Here is a 24,452-nt window from a genome sequence, read left to right on the forward strand (position 1 = left end):
AAGAACCTCATTCCCCTCTCTACTATCAGTTCATCTCCAGTCATCCTGATGAATATCTGGTCACTGGATTCAGATGGCTGTGGAGAAGTGAGGCTAGTGACCTGCAGAGCCCTCTCTTACTGAAAAAACAAAATCAGGTGCAAGTCATGTCATTATTTCTCTGATGGTGTGGTCTTCTTTGGCAACGAAGGACGAACACACACATCAGTTTCAGAAAGACCCGCAGCATGCATCTCCAACCAGCTCTGAGACCTCTCCTTTGCTGGGGTTTTGGAGGCACCAGCTCTGCTTCTGTCCAGATGGAGAGTCTCCGCCCTGGTTATTGGTCCAAACTCCTTCAGTCTATTACTTAGGTCAAGGATCCCCAAGTCTTGGACCTACTCTTTCTGGATCTCCCCTACATGGGACCCTTTTTTCCTAGGAAAGAAGGCAATAGTCAGGAAAAGATTAGGAATAGAAGTTTCTCAGTTATAGTGATGAAGGATTTTTGAGTTCTAAATTTTCTCCTTCCCCACCTCCCCTCCCCCTCCCTAAAACTGTAAGCAGTTTTGTATCCGTTATGTGTGTGTAGTCATGTAAAGCATATTTCCACATTAATCATGTTGTGAAAGGAGAACAAAAGCAGAAAAAACCCACACACAAAAAAAGAAAGTGAAAATAATGTGCTTCGGTTTGCATTCAGAATTCTTCAGTTCTCTCTATAGAAGTGGATAGCACTTTTCATCATGAGTTCTTGGGAATTGCCTTGGATCATTGTATTGCCGGGCACAACTAAGTCGTTCTTGGTTGATCACATACAATATTGCCATTACTGTGTATCGTGTTCTCCTGGTTCTGCTCACTTCACTTTGCATCAGTTTGTATAATTCTTTCCAGTTTTTTTAAAATCCACCTGCTCCTCATTTCTTAGTAATCCATTACATTCATATACCAGCACTTGTTAAACCATTCCCCAATTGATGGGCAAGTGACGTAGGATTGAAGAAACACCTTGGTCAAGTTGCTCTGGACTTAATATGGAGCAGAGCCGGGAGGGAGATCATCTTTCTCAAAGGAACACCTGATTTATTTTGTGTGTGTGAAATAATCCAGAGGTAGGGGATGTAGCATCATGGCGGTATTGGTCAGTAGAAGGAGTACTAGGTTTCAGAGTAAAGAGTGCACTGTGCACTGTCACTGAGTGTGAGCTTGGGCAAGTTACTTCTTTACTCCAAATCTAAGTTTTCTCATTTGCAAAAAGAAAGGAGACAGTAATGGATGAAGATCCTTTAGGTCCCCTATAGCTCTAAACCCATGATTCTTTGGCAGTAGGATATTGCTTTGGGAGCCTTGTCTTGTCCTCGGAACTGCTCCTGAGTCAGAGCATCAGAACCTCCTCCAACAATACAGAACTTCATGGGTTGCTGAGTTTAAAAAATGCTGGTGGCCAAGCTTTTGGAGATGATGGGGCTTTTGGAGTTTAGCTAGGTTGGTGCTCAGAGACTCGGACAACATACAACAGGCCTTATTAGGCCTGTATAAGTCATCTTTTCAGTGTGGTGTAGTAGATAGAATGGTCACACCTGGAGGCAAGAAAGCCTGATTTAGGATCCTTCTGTCCCAGACACATACTGACTGCAACCATAAGGCAATCCAATGAATCTCTCCCAGTTTTCTCATCTGTAAAATGGGGTTATGTATGTAGAGCACTTTTTAAACCTTAAAGCCCTCCCTGAATGCCAGTTATTATCATTTTCCTTTTTTCACTTGCACTTGTGCCTTTTGGCATAGTCTTAAGCTCGTGGTCAATTCAAGACTGTGGTGAGGCCTTGGGGTTGGGCTTTAGTGGCTCAGATATAATATCTGAGATTTTTTTTTAAACAATTAATGACATATCAATGCATTTTTGAAAGCAGCCCAAACCTAAGGCATCAGTTCTCCCTGAATATCTCTAAGGGAAAAGCTATATGCATGGTGAAAAGCCCAAGTGTTAGCTTCATTAAGAAAAAAAAAGGCCAAAGCTCAGTTTTTGAATCCAGAGTCCATATGGTATTGTGTGTTAGAGGGACAGAGGGTAGGGAGGGAGACCTGGACTCAGGATCATGGTTCTTTCATGGGATTCTTGGATAAATCCATGGCAAATACAGACCCTTTGGGATTCTAAACCAGGGGCATCTGGGAAGATGAAGCCCTTGTCCTCAGGCCACAGTTTGGAACAGCATGGCCTCTGTGACCAGGGTCACTAACATGATCTAGTGAAGAGCTTACTTGTATTAACTGGATTATAGGATCTGCAGGCCAGGAAGAGGTCAGAAGGGATTGAGACTAAGGAGGTAAATCCCTAGGGTTGAAAAAAGGGCCTTGGTGAGAAGCAATGTCCAATTGCCAGAAGGAAGTAAGATGGAAGGCCTTGAAGGGGTCGCAACTTCAGAGGGAGACTGGACTCTCAATGGAGACAGCTCTCAATCTGCTTGTGGTGGAGGGGGTGGGGAAGGGGGAAAATTGGGGGAGGTAAAACAGAAGAGCTAGAGTTGGTTTGTCCCTTGATGTCATACATTATTGCAAAATCTCAAGTTTTAATGGGATCCCTGCTTCCCCTCCCCCTTCTTGGATTTTACCTTTAAGAAGAGTTTTTCATCTGCCTCAGTTCGGGGAGTTTAGGGAAAACTTCTTCCAGATAGCTAGATGTTCTTGCCACTTCAAATTTTATGTATGAGTAACAACCATTAGTAGTTAATAAATATAGTATATGGAAAGAAGACAAACTAATCTCTGAATGGCTTACTCTAAAGCAAATACGAGCCTTTGGCACTTTTCATCAGTCAGTTCTGTGGTTACTCTCCTGTCTAACGCATCCTCCACGCTGCTGCCAAAGTCATTTTTCTTAAGTGCAGATCTGCCCACGTGGCTCTCCTATTCAAACAACTCCAGTGGTTGCTTGTTGCTACTAGAATAAAATGTAAACTCTTCTGTTTAGTTTTTAAAGCCCTTCACAATATGGCCCTAATCTATTTTTTTCGACCTCATTGTACATTATTTCCCCTTTCATACTCTGGGATCTAGAAAAACTGACTTTCTGTTCCTCACACATGACACTCCGACTCCAAACTTCATGCCTTTGCACTGACCACTCCACATGCCTGAAATGTAGTTCTTCCTAACCTCCCTCTTCAGAGTAGGCACCATCTTTTTTTAAATTAATTTTTACTTATTTCGTTAAATATTTCCAAATTACATGTAAATAATTTTTAACAATCATCTTGTAAAACTGAGTTCCACGTTCTCTCCCTCCTTTCCGTCCTTCCCCCATCTGTGTGAAGGCAAGTCATTTCATATCAATTATGTGAAGTTATGGAAAACATATTTCCCTATTCACCACGTTGCAAAAGAAAACACAAACAAAATAAAACAGCAAAAATAAGGAAGGTAAAGCAAAGTACGCTTCAGTCTGCCCTGATAAACGCTTCAGAGTTCATCAGTTCTCTCTCTGAAGATGGATAGCATTTTCCATCCTTGGTCCTTTGTAATCGTCTTGGATAATTGTATTGATCAGAGTAGCTAAGTCTTTCATAGCTGATCATTTTTATGATAATTTTCCTCACTTTGCATGTGTTCATGTGTATGAATACTTTCCTGATTCCTCCTTCATAAACCTCATATTTAACTACTTGGTATTTCATCACTGCATATTTATACTGTATATACTTACATATGTATTGATTGTTTTATTCTTTGTATTTGGGTCCCTAGCACCCAACACAGTGAGTGCTTGGTACATTGCTGACCCTTTAGGTTTGCTTTTTCATTGATCAAATTTATTCTTCTGAAAATTGTTGCTTCGTATCCTTTAATCTGTTACCTAGTGGGAAATGTCCCTTGTTCGCATGTATTTGCGTTGATTACCTACATATCTTGATTACCAGACATTAATCAGAGATCATTGCTGAAAAGGTTCCCTCCTGCGCTTCACTGATTCTTTCTCATTCTAGCTGCATTGATTTCGTTCATGCAAAACACTTCAAATTTGTTTGTCATCAAAATGGTCCATTTGATCTGCTGTGACCACTTCTGTCTCATGTTTAGTTAAGAATTCTCTTTCTACTCATATTTGTACAAAGCTGCCTTCTTCTGTCCTCTCCTTTTTGATGATGTGACCTTTCGTATTTAGGTTATGTATCTTTTTAGCATTTATTGTAGTGTATGTTATAAAAATGCCAGTCTAAACTGAATTCCTGCCAAATTGCTTTCCATTTCCCCTGGGTTCCTTTATTAAGGTCACTTAGTTTTCAGGAGGGTCTTCTGAAGTTTGAACTCTTATTTGTATACAAATCTCCTTCCTCTATTAGATTGTGCAAACTATGAGAATGGGGACTGTGCCTAGTATGCACACTAGAGGTGTTTAATAAATGTTTGTGGTAGAATTGAAATAGAGTCTAGCCACAATGACTCACATTTCTTTTTTAATATTTGTAAGATGTTTATTTCATAACAATTTGGTTTTTACTTATCTATGTGCATATTGTATTTTTCCAGTACAATATAACCTCCTTGAGGTTAGGTACTTCTTTTTTGTCTTTGTGTGCCTAGTTCCCAAGTTCCAAGAACTTAATAAATGCTTGTTGAATAGAAGTGTGTTGGTCAGTCCCCTGTTACACTCACTTCCAAGTTCCATATTCCTGCTTGACACTGTCAGTTTTACTGGCAGGGTTGTGACATACTCTGAATCCAATGACTGGTCAAGTTTGTAGTGCTATGGTGTTGGGCTACTTAGGGCTATGGCTCTACATTGGGTCCTCATACCAATTTCCCTGCCCCTGCCCCTACTCCCCCAACTTTCAAAGTTTTGAACCCCAAGACTTGGCTCACTGTATTTTGACACATTCATTAATTACTTAATACATATTTATAATAATAACCAGTGTTGTACTAGAGCCAGTTCTTAAAGGCTCAAGAGAGTTGATTGTTAAATTTTGAGTGTGAGCATTTATACCTCAGAAATCAGCTGCTGCACATCAGGGCTTGATTGATCATTTTGTTGGTTATCTATTCTTATATAAAAATGTTTATTAAGGTGGGTTAAACTTTAAAGAGCGTTGTGCATATATATTTTTCCAGAGTCAGTTGTTAAACATTTACCAGCATACTCCTGAAAATACCTGATGTTTTTCTAATACTTTATACAGTGACAGAAGGCTTTGTGAGGGGAGCTCTTTCTATTTAGGCTGGTTGTAACTCGTCTACGATTTCACAGAAAAACCCTAGGGAGTTGTCAGAGACACATAGAGATTAAGTGATTTATCCATAGCTAACAAGTGTCAGAAGTGGGAGCTGGACTCACATTTTCAAGTTCTATGACTAGCACTGTATCTTCTAAGTCATACTATTTACATGTATATAAGTGAAAATATATATGTGTGTATATATATATATACACACACACACATGAAGTGAATAGGAATATCATATATTTATATATGTCTGGGAATATAAATGAATTCCTAGACACAGTGCTTTAAAGTTTAGAAAAGTGCTTATTGAACACCTACTGTGTACCAAGCCCAGTGCAAAGCTCTCCTGGAGATGCAAAGATTAAATAAGAAATAGACCCTGAACGCATGGACTTTACAGTCTAAGAGGGAGGTAGGACTCTAGCACAGACAACATTAACACATGATATGGTGTGATATATCTATTAAAGAGATGAAAACAAGCTTCTCTGTGAAGAGTTTTGAACTCCTGGACTCGGTTCACCAAGCTCTGGCCTATTCATTCATTGACCCAATGAATATTTACAATAAGCTGATTATTTATATGGCACTTTATGCAATGACTGAAGTTCTATGAGGGTGATCATTACTGACTTGGGGGGAGCATGGAAAGTTTAATGGGTGAGAGAGCATTAGAGATAGGTTTTTAAAAAATGGGTTGTAATTCAATAAACAAAGAAAGTGAAGGGGCACATTCACATAGGGAGCACTCAGAGGAAAAGCAAGGAGGTAGGAGGGTGTATCATGCATTTGGGAGACAAAGAGCAGACTAGGTTGGCTGGACCTTAGAGTATGTGAGGGTGAGGATGGGATAACAAGATGAATCTGGAAAGGAAGTGTGGTGACAGATTGTTGAAGGCATTAAATGACTGAGCTTGACATTTACTCAGTAGGCAAAAGAGGACCACTAATGATTTCTGATGACAAGATCTATGTCTCAGAGATTATTCTGATAGAAGCACAATGCTTTGGAAGGGAGAAAGATTGAAGATAAGTTATGACACCACTGAAAAAATTGGTAATAGATGGTAATTACAGTCTGTAGCAGGCTGGTGGCAATGAGATGGATGGGGATGGATGTTTTGAAGGTAGAACTGATAGGACTTGGTAGTTACTTGGATATAAGAAATGAGGAAGATGGAGAAGTCAAAGAGGATATATTTAGGAACACGGGAGGCCAGATTAATGGTGATGTCTAGAAAGATATAGTGAAATTAGGAGAAGGAGCAGATTTAAGTCGAAAGAAAATAAAGTAGATTTTAAATATATTACATTTAAGGTATTGGAGGGACATCCAGGTGGATGCATCCTATGGGTAATTGGAAATTTGGGTCAAGAAATATAGATTTGAGTCTTCTGCTTAGAGGTGGTTCTTGATGGTATTGTCAGGGGAGAGAGAATAAAAGGAGCAGAAAACAGGTCCAAGGACAGAACACTGGAAAACATATTAAGAATTAAACAAGAAGATAAAGGATCTGGAAAGGAGACAAAGAAGACATGGTTAGAGAAGTAGGAGGGGAACCAAGACACTGTTTCTGAAGCTAAGGGAGGAGACAGTATCCACTAGGAGGGAATGATCAACAGCGGAGACCCCAAGGAGGATGAGGACTGAAAAGACATATTCGATTTGGTACCTGGGATGCCATTGATGATCTTTGAAGGAATATATACATGAAAAGCCCAAGTTTGGTGTGGAATGGAGGCCAGATTGCAAGGGGTTGGAAGGGGAGTAAGTAGAGAAGGAATGGCATTATTGAGTTACAAACTTCTTTCTAAAGAAGCTTGGCAATGATGAAGAAGGAAAATTGGGCTATCAGGCTCAAATGATCATTTCCAAGTTATATGTTATATAACATTTCCTCAGATTTTCTTTATTGACTGGCAAGTTACTTGGCTCCCTTTCCCTCAGGAAGTACTTTTCCAGAATCTAATCAAGTCAATTTTATCAGAAATACTTAAAACATAGGATAATAGCAATGGACCCTTTGTCTTCTCTGACAATTGGTGGAACTGACCATCTTCCTCCATTACTTTTGCTCAACCTTTTCCACAAGGTTAAGGGGTTGGGGTGGAGGTAGTGGTCAGGAAGATCTTTTTCTGGGACTTTTGGCCTTCCCCTGTTCTGGTTGTTACCTATTAGATCCTTGACTGGAATTAGGCTGAAATTACTGTATGCAAGGCAATGTTCTCTAGCTCAGGGAGGCCCAAGAAGGATAATGATTGGTCAATTCATTTTTCTTGGTTTCACTTTCATCAGAAGATAGAATTCCCAAGGGAAGTCTTGAGACCTTTAGGCAGGAACCCAGAGTCTGCCCTGGGGTTGCCCAAACCCTCTCCATTCTTTCAGCTGCTCTGCACAATACAAACCTGTGTCCTTTCACGTTTTGTCCTTTTAAGTTGAAGAAGCTACAGAGCCTGATGAGTTCCCATCAGTCAAAGTTTCTCCAGTCTCTGCTGTGCACACTGCCAAAGATCATGATGAGCCAACCCCTGATGGGCAGGTATGGTTGGGCCTAGACTTGGCACATAGTTGGAGTAGGAAGTAGATCCATAGCTATAGAATTTAAGCTGGAAGGGACCTTACAGATGATCAAAGTCCAACCCTCTCATTTTTCAGGTGAAGAAATTTAAGTCCTAGAGGGGCTGGTTAACTGATTCGTCCGAAGTCCCATAGCTAGTTAAGAAGTATGATGTCATTAATCGATCCCACCTTGAAGCCAGGAAGACTAGGAGGTCCAACTTCTGACACATTCTGGCTGTGTGACCCTGGACAAGTCACTTAACTTCTCACTGCTCTAGGAAATTCTCCAAGATCATAATCTTCAAAGAAAGTGCCAACTGTCATGGGTTGAGGTTTCCTGACCTGGGAGTTCCCTATATCAATGACATCACAGACCTGATTGCTATTTCCATCTCACAACTAGCTAGGGTCAGAATCTGGATTCCCAGGTTCAGCGCTCATTCCATTCTGGAAGGTTGCTTCAACCACCTATGTGATGTGATTCAAGGGATGAAGGCTTACTTGGACAGAATCTCACCCAATGATGCCTAGAATCTTGCTAGGGATTAATTCCTTTGAGAGAAATATTGCCCAAGGTCAGGAATTCTTAATCTAGGGTCTAAGACCTTGCTTTCAAAAAACTGCTAAGTATGTTTCAATATAATTTTTTAATTTTGCAAACCTCTGTATTTTATTTTATGCATTGAAACACATTATTTTGAGAAAAGGGTCTATAGGTTTTTTCAGCCTGTCAAAAGATCCTTGATGCACAAATAAACAAACAACCTTTAAAACCCCTGCCCTACATTCTCTTTTAAAATGCTATTGTACCAGGGGAGGATCAATACATTAATCTTTAACATTTCAGTGCGAACAAATTTGTTAGATTCTCTGTTCTGGGACACGTCAGACCCTCAGCAATGAGGCAATGCTGAATTCCTGGAAAGGGATTTTGAGGAAGAAATGCTGGAGAGGGCATCAACTTCATCATTTTGCACGTGACTGGCTCTGGGTTTAGAGTCAGAATTAAGCACTTCTTGCTGGTGGTTATACACATCAGTCACTCAGAAGAGAGATTGTTAGATTGAGAATCAGGGAATCTTAGAGTAGAAACGGACCTTAACAATTATCAAAGTCCAACCCCCTCATTTTAGTGTTGGTAGAGGAAGAGAAAGCAATGTCCTCCCTACTCCATCTCCCTGTTTACATATGTTGTGGATACAGTAATTAAAGGTTGGAAGTTGGGGGTGGTGCTAGTGGAGGGTAAGGAAAGGGTGTGGCATTGGAGAGGCTGGGAAGGTATTGGGATCACAGTTGACCCAAGGTAATAATGTCATCAGTGGAGGTGGACTGTGTATAGCCAGGATGAGATCTGAACCCAAACCCCCTTACACCTGACTCCACAGTATTTTTTCCACTGTACCAAAACCTCCCTTGGTGATTCCTCTGGAGTCATTGTGTCTTTAGATGGAACTGTGAGGATTGTGCTGCTTTGTCTTGTCTTCCAAATAGGAGGAAGGATTGTATTCTGGAACAGTTTGTAGGCTTATGCCATTTTTCTTTCTAGCCTTGAGTCCATCCCCTTCCCCCAAAGTCCAACCCCAATAAGTGTTTCATCACGGTAGGTGATCCTGGGTTTTGATGGCTGTGGAATCAAATTTGGGCGGGTCTGATCATGTCAGAAAAATTTCCGTGCATAGGTCCACATCATCTGCCTGTCCTCCAAGACCCAGCAGAGCTCTGAAAGGCTCATTTCATTCTTGGCCACAGAAGCTTTTGAAGATCATCTGCTAAAGTTGCTGAGGGATTTTCAGTCTGCACCGGTCAAAGGAGCAATCCCCCTGACCCATGCACACACACCCGAAGTCACAGATTCTTGAGGATTACAGGAAGTACACTGAGTACATTGTCATGTTGCCCCATGGCTCCACTTCCACCACTCCATGTCCCACTTTCACAATAACTTCAGCATATCCTGGGATCCTTCTCATCTTCACCAGATCAGACTAATTCCCCTAATTAGACTAATAATTGTGAGAAAATGCCTCAGACAGGAAAGACTTAGTCATCACAGCTAAATTCAGCTTTCTACCTATATATTTTCACCTGAGATCTGAGGGGTTGAGTTCTCTGACCACCCCTGCCTAGGTGAGAAAAGCTTGAAATTTTAAGTAACTTTACTATGCATCAAAAGGAAAAATACAACAGAACAGGAAAACAGACTCAATGAAATTATATACAAACAAGTCTTTTTCATGGTTTAGCAACAAATTGATTGGCTCAACTTGAACAGATATGGGGCACCTAGTCTTTTTTCCCATTCTGTGTTCCCCACCCTGCCTCTCACTGGGGAAGGCAATTCCCTGTGTAGCTATCCTATTGAATCACCCTTGAATCTTTCCACAACCAGTGAATTCTCTTGTACTGTTGATTCTGTCTCCACAACCATCTCTTGGCATTTGGTGCCTTTACTTACCCAGCCATCACCCTAATGCACGTCCTCATCACCTCTTGTCTGAATGATTGCAATAACCTCCTAATAGGTCTCTCTGCCTCTAATCTCTCCTGTCTCCAATCCATCCTCCACATGACTGTCAGAGCAATCTACCTAATGCATGGTTCTGATTACATCACCAATCTACTTGAATGTCATCAGTAGCATCTTACTACTTTTAGGAGAAAACATCTGGCATCTTCAGCTTGGCATTGAAAGCCTTCCACATTCTGGGTCCCTACCATCTTCATTTCACATTACTTCCCTTCTTATACTCTGTGATTCAGTGAAACCAGATAGTCAGTTCTCAAACTCAATATCTCCTCTCTTGTCTCTGTAGAAATCATTGCCCCATGCTTGGAATGCACCCCTCCCTTATATCTCCCTCTTAAAATTTTTATCTTCCTTTAAGGCTCAACTAGTTAGATCTTCTTTGAGAATGAAGGACAAACAACAGGTAGGTAGTGCAGTGGGTAGAACACTGGGTCTAGAGTTAGAAAGTTATGAGTTAGAATCAGGCATCAGACATTTACTTAGTTGTGTGACCCTGGGCAAGTCACATAACCTTGTTTGCCTCAGTTTCTTTATCTGTAAAACAAGCTGCAGAAAGAAATGGCAAACTGCTACAGTATCTTTGCAAAGAAAACCCCAAATGGGGTCACCAAGGGTTGGACACAACTGAAAAAGATGGAAAAAAACCTCTCTGAAGCCTTCCTTAACCCTTCTCTATTTTGGAAATTTCTCCTCAAATTACCTTGCATTTAGTTATGTGGGCACATATTATATTTTCCTTCTCTTCAATAGCTTGAGGGTAGGACTTGAAAAAAAAAATCTTTGAGTCAGTCCTCAGGGCCCACCAAAAGTGCTCAGTAAATGTTTGCTGAATTGATTGGCCCTCAAGATTTCTTCAATGAGTTTCAAGTTTTCCCAAACTGGCTTCTTCCGTCTCCCTTGGAGGGACTTCTAGCCCTGCTTCCTGGGAGTCCTAATCTTGTTCCTTTGGGTCTTGGTCCATTTTTCTGAAACATTTATCTAGCTCAAAAGAAACACATTTTATTGATATAGTCTGTTTTTGTTTTATCTAAATTTTGCCCCTATATTCTTCCATGGCCATCTCTTATAACAAAGAATTTTAAAACATGGAAATAATAGTTCAGCAAAACAAACCAACACATCAACCAAGTTCAACATTATATGTAGTGTTTTATATCCATAGCAGCTTATTTCTGGAAAGAAGGGAGGGAAGTACGTTCTCCTAGCTCTTCTTTAAAGCCACGTTGGTCATTACAATTTCTCAAAATTCATTCTTGGCTTTTGTTGTGGTGTTCATATTGTTGCAGTCATGGTGTATATTGTTCTCCTGGTTACTTGTTTCATTTCATGTAAGTTCATACAAGTTTTCTCAAGGTCCACATCCACCATTTCTTATAGCACAGTAATATCCCATCATACTTACATACCACGATTGGTTTAGACATTCCCCAGTTGATGGGCTTTGTCTTTAATGCTTTGCTACTATGGAAAAATCATTAGCAAATTCTTCAACGGGTTTTATACTTATGTTGAAGCTAGAACTCCAGGCTAGCATTCTGGCCTACATTCCATAGCAGTGACAGCTGCTGTCATTTCTGGAGCCCATCTGCATGACAACAGCTCCTTCTTGTTCCCAAGGGTAGATTGCCTTTTCTTCTTCAGAGCTCCTACCTTCATTGAACCGTCTGCCAAGAGTCCAAATGGTGCCTGTAGTCCTCAACTCATTTGCAGAAATTGGCATAACCAACAGGTTCCAAGTTCAAGTCTTTCTAAAATCAGGTGACTACTGTGCTCATCCTTGATGACATCTCACTCAAGTGCTCTTTTAGGAGAGTGAGTGGCATTTCAAAAACCTCTTTTTATGATTCTAAAACATCTAAAATTTTTAAAATGTATGGTAGCATTAGATAATCCCCATTAGAAAGAGAAAGATCCCTTCTCTCAAACTTAGTGGCTGGTCTAGACATACAATTTTCCCTTCCTTTTTCATTTTTATTCAAAGGACCCTCTAACTACCTCTGTTAATATTTTATTATTTAGTGTCTCCATTAAATATGTGTGATCACATCTATTTATTAGTATCAGTACATAGACTGAGCCACCAGGTGATAGGACCCTACTTCCACCACAGCAAGATATATGTGCTCAAAATGATGCTTAAGCATACTTTTAGTAAGTATTTGTTGATTGCCTTCATGCCTAAAATGAAACTTCAAAAGATGAGAAACATTATAATCATAGAATGCCAGAGTTGGAGGAAACTTAGAGATCACTTAACTCAAATCTTTCATGTTACTTATGAAGAAATAGAAGATGACATGGGGGAAAACAAACTTGGAAAAGAGATCAAGTTGCTATTGATATTCAGGTTTTAAAATGACAAGTGAAGTGCCATAAGGCCAGGAATGGTCGGTACTTGAGAGTTTGAATGTGCTGATTCAGGTCTCTAGTCAACGTCTATGTTGATTTTGATTTGCAGGAGGGCCCAGATCCTGGAGCAGATGATAAAGGTGAAGATGAAGACGAAGGTGAAGGTGAAGTTCTCTGTGAAAATGAAGACAATTCTGAGGTTGACACTAAAGGTCTAGAGGAAGTTGAAAACCAAGCAGTAGAAAATAATGAAGATGAAGGTCAAGATGAAACCAAAGGTGAAGATGAACCTAAAGGTCAGGACAAAGGTGAAACTCAAGGTGAAGGTGATGCTGAGGATGAAACAGGAGTTGTACAGGAAGTTGAAAACCAAGCAGTAGAAAATAGTGAAGTTGAAGGTGAAACCAAAGTTGAAAATGAACCAGAAGGTCTAGACAACGATGAAACTCAAGGTGAAGATGAAGGTGCAACCCAAGGAGCTAATGATGATGAAACTGAAGGGGAAGGTGAAATTCATGGTCAAAGTACAGAGGAAGGTGATGAGAAGGGTGAAGAAGACCATGGAGAGGGAGGTGCAGGGGAAGGTGAAGAAAGAGATGAAGAAGGTGGAGAGGGTAAAGAAGAAGGTGCTGGGGGAGAGGCAGAGGCAGGTGCTGAGGAAGGTGAAGAAGAAGGTGGAGAAGGTGAAGAAGAAGAAGGTGATGATGACAGTGAAGATGAAGATGAGGAAGATGATGAAGAGGAAGAGGAAGCGGAAGAAGAAAATGAGGAGCCTCTGTCACTAGAATGGCCTGAAACAAAGAGTAAACAGGCCATTTACCTCTTCCTTTTCCCCATCGTTTTCCCCCTGTGGCTGACAGTTCCAGATGTCAGGAAACCGGTAAGATATCCCATACATGCAATTCTGTTCCTTAGGGAGGTATTATGAAAGTTCTCAAGTGTTCAAGGCTCACTCCTGAGAAGCAGAGAGTAGATGTGCCCACTTATGTTTCTGGACTGAGCATTTCAAATTCTGAAGCTGAAATGAGGGTATGATTTAAAATTCATTGAAATTACAGACTCAGAAAAAAGTCCTTTAAAATAAAAGCCAAGCTGAGTATGACTTAAATATACTTTAGGCAGGAGTTCAGAGACATGGGATGTTGTCCTAGTTCCCAGAAGAAGATTTAAAAACCTGTGCCTTGGTTTTCCTATCTGTAAAATGGGGGAATGTCACTTGTCCCCCTCTATTTCACAGTTATTGGGAGGATGAGATGAGATCATACAGTAATTTGAAGTGCTTAGAAAATAATAACAATGCTATTATTAGTAATAATAGTAAACACTGCTCTTCTATAGTTCCAGGTAATGTTAGGGTGTAGTGGAAAAAATTCAGGAGTCAGGAAAGTCTAGGTTCCAGTTTTGCCACAACCACGAATTACTGTGTGACCTTAGGCAAATTCCCTCATAATTCAAATGGAGAAAATAACGTTTTCTCTGTTTAACGTACAGAAATACTGTGAAGATCAACTGAGAAAAATGAATGTCAATACATTGAAAAGTATCAAGTATTTTAGACATTTGGTATTTATTATTAGGACTACCAGCTCTTTAAACAAATAACACTCTCAGAATACATTCCCATCAGGGGAATAATTGGGTCAGAGCACACGATTATTTTGTAGCTATTGGACTGATTGCTAAAAAGATTTCATAAATCTCTAGCACCGCCAGCAAATGTGTGGAATACATGTTCTTCTACCACCCCGCTAAAAAGGAGTTTCATTTCTTTTGATTATATTTACCAGTTTGATGGATGTGAAATTTTACATCAAAGTTGTTTTAATTTGCCTGACTTTGATTGTTAGTGAGACTGAGCATTTGCAGATTGATTGCTCACCATTTGTGTTTCTTCTTTTTGAAAATTGTCTTTTTATATCCTTTGGTCATTTATTAATTATGGACTAGGAATTACCATTACGTCCTTTGAACAGACTCTTATGCATTTTAAATATCATGTTTTTGTCTTTCATATTTGCTATAAATATTTTTCTTTTAATATTATTTTTGTTGTATAGAACTTCTTTGTATTTATATTATGAAGAATGCATATTTTCACCAATAATTCCTCCCAGTTGTTGAATTGAAAAAAATTCATCTCTCCTCCACCATTGAGGGAAACCTTTATTGTACTTTCATCTTTTTAATACATTTTAATGTTTGTCTTACACGAAAATAGAATTCAACAGGATATATGGTATTGTGTGTGGATCTTATTCCTAGAGACATTTTTAAGGAGAGTTATCCAAATGGAGAGATAAGTAGTGCAGAAATTTATCTGAAGCTTCTTTTGGGATGAAAGAATAACCTACTTCCTAGAGCCTTATTGAAACAGAAGTTTTGTCATCTCCCAGATGCCCTAAGTTCCCAGAAAGAAATAATATGTTTGGGAAATTCCACTGGGGCTGTTTCACTACTCTCTGTGACCCCAAGGAGCAGCCTTCAGGACTTGGTGTTAGACGGAAGAAAGTCTTCAGTGAAGGGATCAATATATCTGTTCTTTGACCTAGTCAGCATTTTTATAAATGACTTCGATAAAGGAGTAGATGGCACGCTTCCCAAATTTGCAGATAATAAATTGGAATAGGTAGTTAACACATTAGATCCAAAAAGATCTAAGAAGGTAAAATTTAATAACAATAAATGACAAATCTTGCGTCAGTTTTAAAAAAAAAACAAAACACCTTCCTAAATACAATTTAGAAGAGGTGAAGCTAGACAATCAATGTGAAGATTCTGCTGTTTTACTGGACTGCAAGCTCACTATGAGTCAATGATATATTGCTGCCAGAAGAATGGATGTGATCTGATTCTCTGTTTAGAGAGACCTGGTATCCCCAACTTGAGAGATTCCACCCATGGCTTCTAGTTCTGCCTTAGTTCATAGATGAAGTGTTGTATTTGGTTTGGGGCCATTGTGATTTGGGGAGGCAGCTGGAGGATGTTTAGAGGAGGAGGACTAAGATGATGAAGCCTTGAAAATATGCCATATGAAGACTGCCTTAGGGACTGAGAATGCTTACCTGGAGCAGAGAAGGCTTAGGGGAGACATGACAGCTGTCTTCAAGGCAGGTTATCTTGGCAAAATTGATTCGAGTTATTCTGCTTAGTCCCAGAGGACCAAATTAGAAGCAATCGGTAAAAGCTGCAAAAAGGAGTATTTAAGCGCAATATAAGGAAACACTTTATTTTTTTAAAAAAGATTATTTTTATTTCACGAAATATTTCCCAATTACATGTACATTAATTTTTAGATAATCACTTAGAAAATTTTTGAGTTCCAAATTCTCTCCTTCCCTCCCTCTCTTCCCTCCATCTTGAGAAGGCCAGCACTTTGATTTCAGTTCTACATAGGAGGTCATGCATATTTCCATAATAGCCACATTGCAAAAGAAAACACAAAATAAGACAATATAAATAAAGCTTAAAGAGTATGCTTCAATTTGCAATCAGAGTTCATCAGTTGTCTCTCTGGAGATGGCTAGCATTGTTCATCATGGATCCTTTGGAATTGTCTTGATCAGAGCAGCCAAGTTTTTTGCAATTGATCAGTTAACAATATTGCCATTACTGTGTACAATGTTCTCTGGATTCTGCTCTCTTCACTTTGCATAGGTTCATATAAGTCTTCCCAGGTTTTTCTGAAACCATCCTGCTTATCAAGGAAACACTTTCTAACAATTAGAGCTGTTCAAAAATGCAACTGACTGTCTTAGGAGGTAGTAGATTCCTTCTTGCCACAGGTCTTCTAATTGAAGGCTGAAACCTTTTAGGCTGTGGCTTTGTCCATTCACAAATTCCCACCATATTTTGTGCCCTGACACTAGCTTTCTGCTGATGGGATTACTTGCAGTCAGATGTAGTGAGTTACTTATCCCACATCTCCCCCTTATGAAGGGATAGTTCACAGGGCTTGGTTTGGAAATAACTGAGGACCAAGGTTCCATACCACCATGTTTCTAAAAGGCAGGCCCCCTTCCTCTGAGAAAGCTGTGGGATGGAGGAATGGGAATTTTTTCCAAAATGAATGTAAGGATAGGTTGGGCAAGCACAGCTGTAGCTTCTTTCTGCCTCCCACTTGGCAACTGCCTATTACACGTCCTAATCACTTGCATCTTCCATGATGATTTGTAGATTGGCTCCACCAAGAAGATCAGATCAGGAGGTGAGTCTTCAACTCTGAGCCCCTGGCAGTTGGTCAATCCAAAGGTCCAAGGCTACAACTCTGAATACTGACTGGGTGCAACGTACCCATTGGTTTTAGTAGGGGTGTCAGCATGGTAGAGAGTATGGTAAAACTAATTTCATAAAGATAATGAGATTTGTCACAAAAATCAAATATATTGTATCATTTATCCCTACATGAAGCTTTTATGTAGATTAACTATTTGACGCTAGAGATTAAAAAAAAAATCACCTTAGAGGCAGGACCCATATCACATAGCCAAACATGTTCATGGTCTCTGAGTTAGTATCAAAAGCACTACCTGATCCATTTCTGCCTCCCTGTCTGACCCCTACTAAGCTAGGAAAATAATTCTAAAGATCTGTCAACAATCATGGGCAACTTAGCCCATCTTGGTCATGGAGATTTTTCTGGATGGCCCCCAGAGAATCATAGAAATAGAGGTAAAAGAAAACTCAAAGGCCACGCAGTCAGATCTTCTAATTTTACAGATGAAGAAACAGATCCTTACCAAGGTCACATACAGAAGTGAGGTTTAAAGATAGGATTTAAGAGAGATTTCAATATGCTGGATTGGAGTGAGGATCTGAGATCAACTCCTGCCATTAACTATCCGTGTGACCTTGGGCAAGTCACTCCCTGGGCCTCTCTTTCTTCATCTGTAAAATGACAGATTGGATTGGTGGGCCCCTGTGGCCAGCTCTAAATTTATAGTCTTATAATCAGTTATTCTCACAGTCCTAGCATATACCAAGGTAATTATTATTTAGGAAAAGGTTGAGAGCCATGTATAGACATGGTGGTATTGTAGTTAAATAAGAATTTAGACAGACTGGTTCATGCTTTAGTTATGTTTCCTTATGGTGAGAAGAAAGGCATTTTCAGTGGTAGGAAATATCATCATGTATGGCAGAGTTCACATCTCTTCCCCTTGTCTGTGGATAGAGTTCTTTGGAGACAGGCTTTTCTCTAACATCAGTAAATTGCTTAAGGATTCTGACAAGAAATAGATGGACTGGAAAGTCTTAAAAAATATTTAGAATTGAGTTTGGATGGGTCAGTCTTGATCTTGAGGAAGCTGTTATTAAGGGGTTTAGAGAAGCAAAATCTAAGAGAAAACAATTACTGTGATCAGACTCTTGTATCAGGTTCAAGAGGAGGCTGAGATTAGACAAAAAAGACCAGTGAAATCAGTTTCAGGTTGCCCTTGGGCAATGGCAAAACCCAAGGCAGGTCTTAGCTTTTCTACGGATGGTGATGATTTTTTTTGGATGGTTTTGTGACAGTTTACTGTGACATCTCCAAAGACAGAAGATGCAATGCCCCCATTATTCTATTTTTCTCTTTACTTCTTATTAGCCTTATGATGAATGGAAAAATAAAGCAACTTTGGTCTATACGGCTTAAAATTTTACTTTATACATTGCATGTCTACTATATATCTTTCCTACTTGGGAAGTCTGAGTTATCATAAGATGACTTACATGCTGTAATTCACTGTGACTAGTACGCATGTTGTGTTATTCTGCACCCCCAAAGTTCTCCTCTAACCCCTAAAGGAGTATACAGAGGAAATAGTGCATTCAGATGATGAAGAAAATAGGGCACAGAACTTGGTAAAATTTCAAAGAATTCTTTTGGTTCCTGGGTGGTCTAGAAATTAAGGAAAGCTCAAAGCACATTGAAAATGAAAGTTCAGATGCAATAATGATTTTTTTGCTCTAATTCTTCATGAAGAGGTGGTTTTTTTTTGAGGGGGTAAGAGCATAGTTTTATATTTTCTTCTATTAAATTAAATTTTAGACATTTAATATGTGTGGTTATAAGTATTTCAAAACACTAATTAAAGGTTTTTAGGAGAAAAATTGCCTTAAATTGTTTTCTTGTCCTTTTTTCTTTTAAAATTACAAAGTCCTTTTGTGAGTAAGTTTTTGGGCATCCACTGAATACCAGTTTGTGGTCTTCCTTTCAAAAGTAATAGATTTGTCATGCCGTAGTATTCTAGAGGGCAGTCTTAGAAAGTAAGCTTCACATCGCGATGTCTCTCTTTGGATGTTTACTGGGCAGGGGTGATGGGAGTTTGAGGGTGAAGGAGATAAGCACAACAAATCTTTCCTTTCATGATTGTTTCACAACCGGAACTTTTTCAAAGCAATACTGAGTATAACATGAGACATCATTTTATGGGCCATAAAATCAATTATACGTTTCTTTCTGTAATACTGAAGAATGTTTCATTTTACTTTTAAAAAATCATTTCTGTAATTTTTTTTTGTTTTTATTGATTTGTTTTGTTCAACTATCACTGGATTATGCTGGCGGGTGTTGTTTGCTGTTAGACTCTTGCTTGCCTTCCCAAGTTTGGTAATAAAAAATTAACTTAAAAATAGCAAAGACCAGACGATCATTTACTGGGAATATTATGGAAGGGATTCTCAGTCAGACAAGGTTTGGATCAGATGGCCTGCAGGGCCCCTTCTAGTGCTAAGATTCTGATTCAAGAATACCTCTTCTCCTGTCAAATAGCCACCAGCACAAATTGTGGTAACTTTTGGTCCAAATGGCTTAGTCTTTTCAAAGAGACTCCAAGATTCTTGCAAAACTGTTTCACTTATTTTTCTAAAAACTTTCCAACAGGAATCTAGGAAGTTCTTTGTGATCACATTTCTGGGCTCCATCCTGTGGATAGCCATGTTCTCCTACCTCATGGTGTGGTGGGCTCACCAGGTTAGTAAACAGAATTCCTGGTAACATTTTTTTTTCTGTTCAAATTTTGCCTGAATGTAGGCAAGCCTGGCACATTGATGGTGGTTTTAAGTGCTCAAATGAATTTTCTAATTTCTCATTATTCTCTCTAAAGACTTGAAAATAAAATTATCTCCACTGACATCATACTTTACAGATGACAACTACTGGTTTTCTTACCTAGGAAGTAAACAGACTTTTGAGGGACTGGTATGGTGGTAGACTACTGGATCTGGAGTCAGGAAGACTCATCTCCCAGGGTTCAAATCTGGCATCAGATAAGTTATTATGTGACTCTGGGCAAGTCACTTAACCCTGTTTGCCTCAGTTTCCTCATCTGTAAAATAAACTGGAGGAGGAAATGGCAAGCCACTCTAGTATCTTTGACAAGAAAACCCCAAACGGGGCCACAGAGTCAGACATGACCAAAATGACTGAACGAGGCCCTTTCACAGTAGTTGTGTGAATAACACTGTTTCAGATTTCACTCACAATGCTTAGTTCCTTTGTGACTTTAAGTAAGTCGCTAAATCTCCCTGGGCCTCAGCTCCTTCATCTGTAAAAGCCTTGGAGTAGATGTCCCTCCAAGGTCCTTTCTGGCTCTACATCTATGATCCTAGACAGAATAGATAGCTGTTACTGGTTGTGCTGCCTTGATGATGCAATCAGTGGAGAGATGGAGACGTACTGTAGAGGTGTGGCAGGAGGTGTATCTGATGACCTGTGATCTGATTGGCCATTCCTTTCTCCTGCCCCCACCTCCATCCCTTCAAGATGCTGAGGCCATAAACTAGGATGCCCTTCTGCCTTAGGTTGTAGGCTCCATGAAGGCATGGATTATAAATCATTTATGTTGAGATCTCCACAGTGCCTACATGGCAATGACAAATGCTTTAAGGACACCCATGTTTCTTGAGCAAGCTGTAGCCACGATTTGTTTTCAATACTATTCTTTCTTCACCAGGTTGGTGAAACAATTGGGATTTCTGAAGAGATTATGGGCTTGACAATTCTAGCAGCAGGCACCTCCATTCCTGACCTCATTACAAGTGTCATTGTTGCCAGGAAAGGCCTAGGAGACATGGCTGTGTCCAGCTCAGTGGGCAGCAACATATTTGACATCACTGTGGGGTAAGGAGAAATCTTATTTTTCAAGTTAGATTAAGACAGAATTTAAAAAAAAATCTATTTTGGCTCTGGCACAGTAGGATTCAGCTGTCTATCTTCTGCTTTGTTCATTTTGAAAAGAGATATCTGCACTATTGTGTTACATGAGGTAACAAAATAACCTTACCTTGTTTCTCTGGAACACAGCAGATTGCAGAACTAAAATGCTGCTTGAAATAGAACTGATTAAAAGTTACAGATGGAGTGAAAGTGAAGTCCATTAAATTCCATTACTGCATATGGTTCAACCCCCAGCTCATTGATTGCTGGGTTCAGTGGAGGGGCCCTTGATGCAATCTCAGTTCCTGATTCTCCTCTGTGTTTGAATTACTGCCAGTTGCAAGGCACCAGACTGCATCACTAGTGAACAATAAGCATTTTCATATCATAAGACCACTTCTACAGTCTCACACACACACACACACACACACACAAGTCCTGGCCCCCCCGCCCCCTTCTCTGGTCTTTACCAGCATATAGTAGCAGCATATCATCTGAATAAGCCACATTTGATAGACCTTGGATAACTGGGGTCTGCCAATAGGTTCGGTAGCTTGGGAGGAAAAAAGAGGCAGGATTTTTGGGTGCCATGAAATCTTTTACTCTCCTTTTAGAAGTACAGAGAAAATTCTTACATCAGGCAATCTGATTTGTTATCGAAATGTCAGTGTGGTGTAAGGGAAACAGCACTGAACTTAAGGGATAGAAAAATGTGGGTTCAAGACCTGACTCCCTGTGAACCTGGGAAGTTTCCTCTTTCCTGTGCCTCAGTTTCCTCATTTGTAAAATAGAAACGTATTGCATTAGAAATATACTAGAAAATATCTTGTACCATTCACGTTCCTGAAACTTAACACTATGGACTCATCCATAAGGCTTTTTTCTCCCTTCTTGTCTTTCAGTTTGCCAGTTCCTTGGCTACTATTCTCTGTCTTCAACGAGTTCCAGCCTGTTCCTGTGAGCAGCAACGGCTTGTTCTGTGCCATTGTTTTGCTCCTTCTCATGCTCCTGTTTGTGATCTCTTCGATAGCATCCTGTAGATGGAGGATGAACAAAATCCTAGGGTTTACCATGTTTCTCCTTTACTTCATATTCTTGATTATCAGTGTAATGTTAGAAGATCGAATCATATCCTGTCCCATCTCTATCTGACTCAGTCTTGAGGCTGCTACCACTGGATGAAGAACAAATGAACATGTGATGTTCCTTTGAGGATCACCATATTTCCCCAAGGATGAACTTCACCCATGGGGCTGCTGCTTGAGAGGGAGTTTTAACAGTAAGTGATACCAGGAACCAAAAGCATGATGGTGACTCGGTTTCATATGTGGCTGGTGGAATATTCTTTTCTGAGGTTTCCCCAAGACCTCATGTTCCATAGTCAGCACACTAAGGTTGCACAGGTGCAACTGAAATTAGAGAACTACTTTTTTAAGTGAGGGGTAGGTGAGAGGGGCTGCTGAAGATAGCCTTAGTCATTACAGTATTCCCTGGCCACACCTGAGGACCCCTGGAGCCTCCTACTTTCACAAATCTTCTTTAGATTCTAAACCAGATTGCTCAAGTCAGTAGGCATGGTTTCTCTATCTCCTGCCTTGAGGAAATATTGTGCTCAGCTTTCTCCTCTTACTGCTTATCCTTGAATGAGGTGCTCGTCAAGTTTATAGTCAAATTATTTTTGTGAATTTAGGCAAATGTCACCAGTAGGAAAAAACATTTTGAGGAGCAAACACTATTCAACAGCATCAGTTCATCTTAAATGATTGACTTTGAGCATTTGAGTAGTCTTGTTGTAAACAACGAGGGGTGTGAGGGAGAGCTCCCCATCCATCGATCATTCCAGCTTGGAAGGCGACTATGAGGTCAGGAGCACTCTCACAAAGAGGAAGAGCAGGACTAATTGGAAGTTCTGAGGACTGATGGGAGTGAGGCAGATATTGGAGAGGAAGAGAACAGAGCAAGATAATGACTTTAAAAGCAAATGTAATAGATTTTGTGCATCCAAATGAGTCATGCTCTCTTTGAAGTAGTCCCGTGGGAAGCAATGCACTCACTCTAACAGCTGCCATTTGCTGAAAACAGTTCCGGGACTTTTTGGCATCACCTAGAACCCCAACACATCTTTTGAATATCCACAGCGGTGGCACATCTTTGTCCTTTGGGGCTTCATTTGATTTTTGGAAACAATCACAGGAAGCACTTTGGGCAAACAAATTGGGAAGTTTTTTAGTTTCTAAAGAACAAAATAAAGGAACAAAGGCATTCATGGTGTGACTATAAAGAACTCCGATGGCTTTTTGGCTTGTCCCTCCAAATACTTTGAGCAGCATCCTTAGAATATATAACACATAACCTCACAAAGTTATTAGTTTGATGGGGGTGGTATTTATTTGGAAATATGAGTTCTGATACGGTCGGAAATGTCCCATTCTGAGGATTCTATTGTTCTGTATTCTCTCAAAAGGCCTGGAAATGATGTTGCAAAGGACTACGCAGAGATTCTTCATTTAAATGTCATCTGCGTAAACTGTTGATATGCTTTTATGACTACTTGCTGCTTCTACTAGATTCCAATATTGATGGGGTACATTAGAAAAGGCACAGGGCTCTAGAGTAGTATCCCTGTTATGATCACAGTTGAAGACAAAAGCAGCACAGGGTGACTGACAATTACAGTTATATAGTGAATGACAACATAAGAAGGGAAACCCCTGCATCGCCCAACTGCTTCAGAATCAGAGGGGAGAATCGACAAGAAAGACTGCAACCAGTGACCCTTTCTCCCAATGGCCTCACTCAAACCTCATCCACCAATGTCTTTCGACATTGGTTTTGATGTTGGACCCTAAGGATCAAAGGGTCTTTCCATCCACTTTGAGCCAGATCATCCTTTATCTACTGACTGCCCCAGTCAGAATGTGAGCTCATTGAGAACAGGGACTGTTTTGCTTTTTGGTGCCCCTAGAGCTTAGAAGTGTTGGCACAGAATACATATCAAATAAATGCTTTCCCATTCCACTGAAGAACACCAGAAATATAATGCTTTAAAGAAGAATGAAATGACTTATTGTAAGCCTTAGAGAAACCATCCATTTGGTTTCTCTAATAAAATACAAGTACAGTTTCTTTCAATGATACTTCACATTTTGATATAATGAGGCAATAATTTTTTTGTTTCTTGTAAGATCTGTAGATTACATAATAGTCACCTCCATCAAGAATTAGACTATGCAATTTTAAAAAAAGTCAAGGAACTGTAGATCTGAATGTTAATAATTTCACCACATACCATATGTCCTCATCTCTTAAGTTCATCCGAATATGTGATAGAAGCTCATTAAACCTATGTAATTATGCTCACAATGCAATTTTTGTAATATCAGTTCTCGACATCTGCATATTGAATACTGAATATTGACGAAGTCACCAATCTAGGCAATTCACCTTGCCTTGAGTGTTTTGACAGGAAAAATAAGAGGAGCAGGTGGAAGGAGGAGCTTGTCCCAGCTCAGTGAGCTGCTCAACTCAACCTCTAGCTTCAGGATATGATAGTTCATAGCTTTCTCACCACTAGCCTCTGGCTGGCCACCGGACCCTCTTATTTTTCACGCAGGGATCAGAAACTCCCCCAAGGATGTGATGAAAGATTATGAAGCTTCTGCAATTAGGAAG

General features: G+C 39.9%; 1 protein-coding gene across 1 annotated transcript in view; it reads left to right on the forward strand.

The window, feature by feature from the left end:
* Nucleotides 1–23,064, forward strand: part of SLC24A1 (solute carrier family 24 member 1) — a 39,228-nt gene extending 16,164 nt beyond the window's left edge. The window contains exons 6-10 of the mRNA XM_072616050.1: nt 7,644–7,752; nt 12,716–13,523; nt 19,506–19,595; nt 20,578–20,744; nt 21,683–23,064. Of these exons, the coding sequence (XP_072472151.1) occupies nt 7,644–7,752; nt 12,716–13,523; nt 19,506–19,595; nt 20,578–20,744; nt 21,683–21,932 (1,424 nt within the window). The 3' untranslated portion in view covers nt 21,933–23,064. The remainder of the gene's footprint in view (nt 1–7,643; nt 7,753–12,715; nt 13,524–19,505; nt 19,596–20,577; nt 20,745–21,682) is intronic.
* Nucleotides 23,065–24,452: the final 1,388 nt, after the last annotated feature.

This window comes from Notamacropus eugenii, chromosome 1, assembly GCF_028372415.1.
Source record: "Notamacropus eugenii isolate mMacEug1 chromosome 1, mMacEug1.pri_v2, whole genome shotgun sequence".
NCBI classification, from domain to species: Eukaryota; Metazoa; Chordata; class Mammalia; order Diprotodontia; family Macropodidae; genus Notamacropus; species Notamacropus eugenii.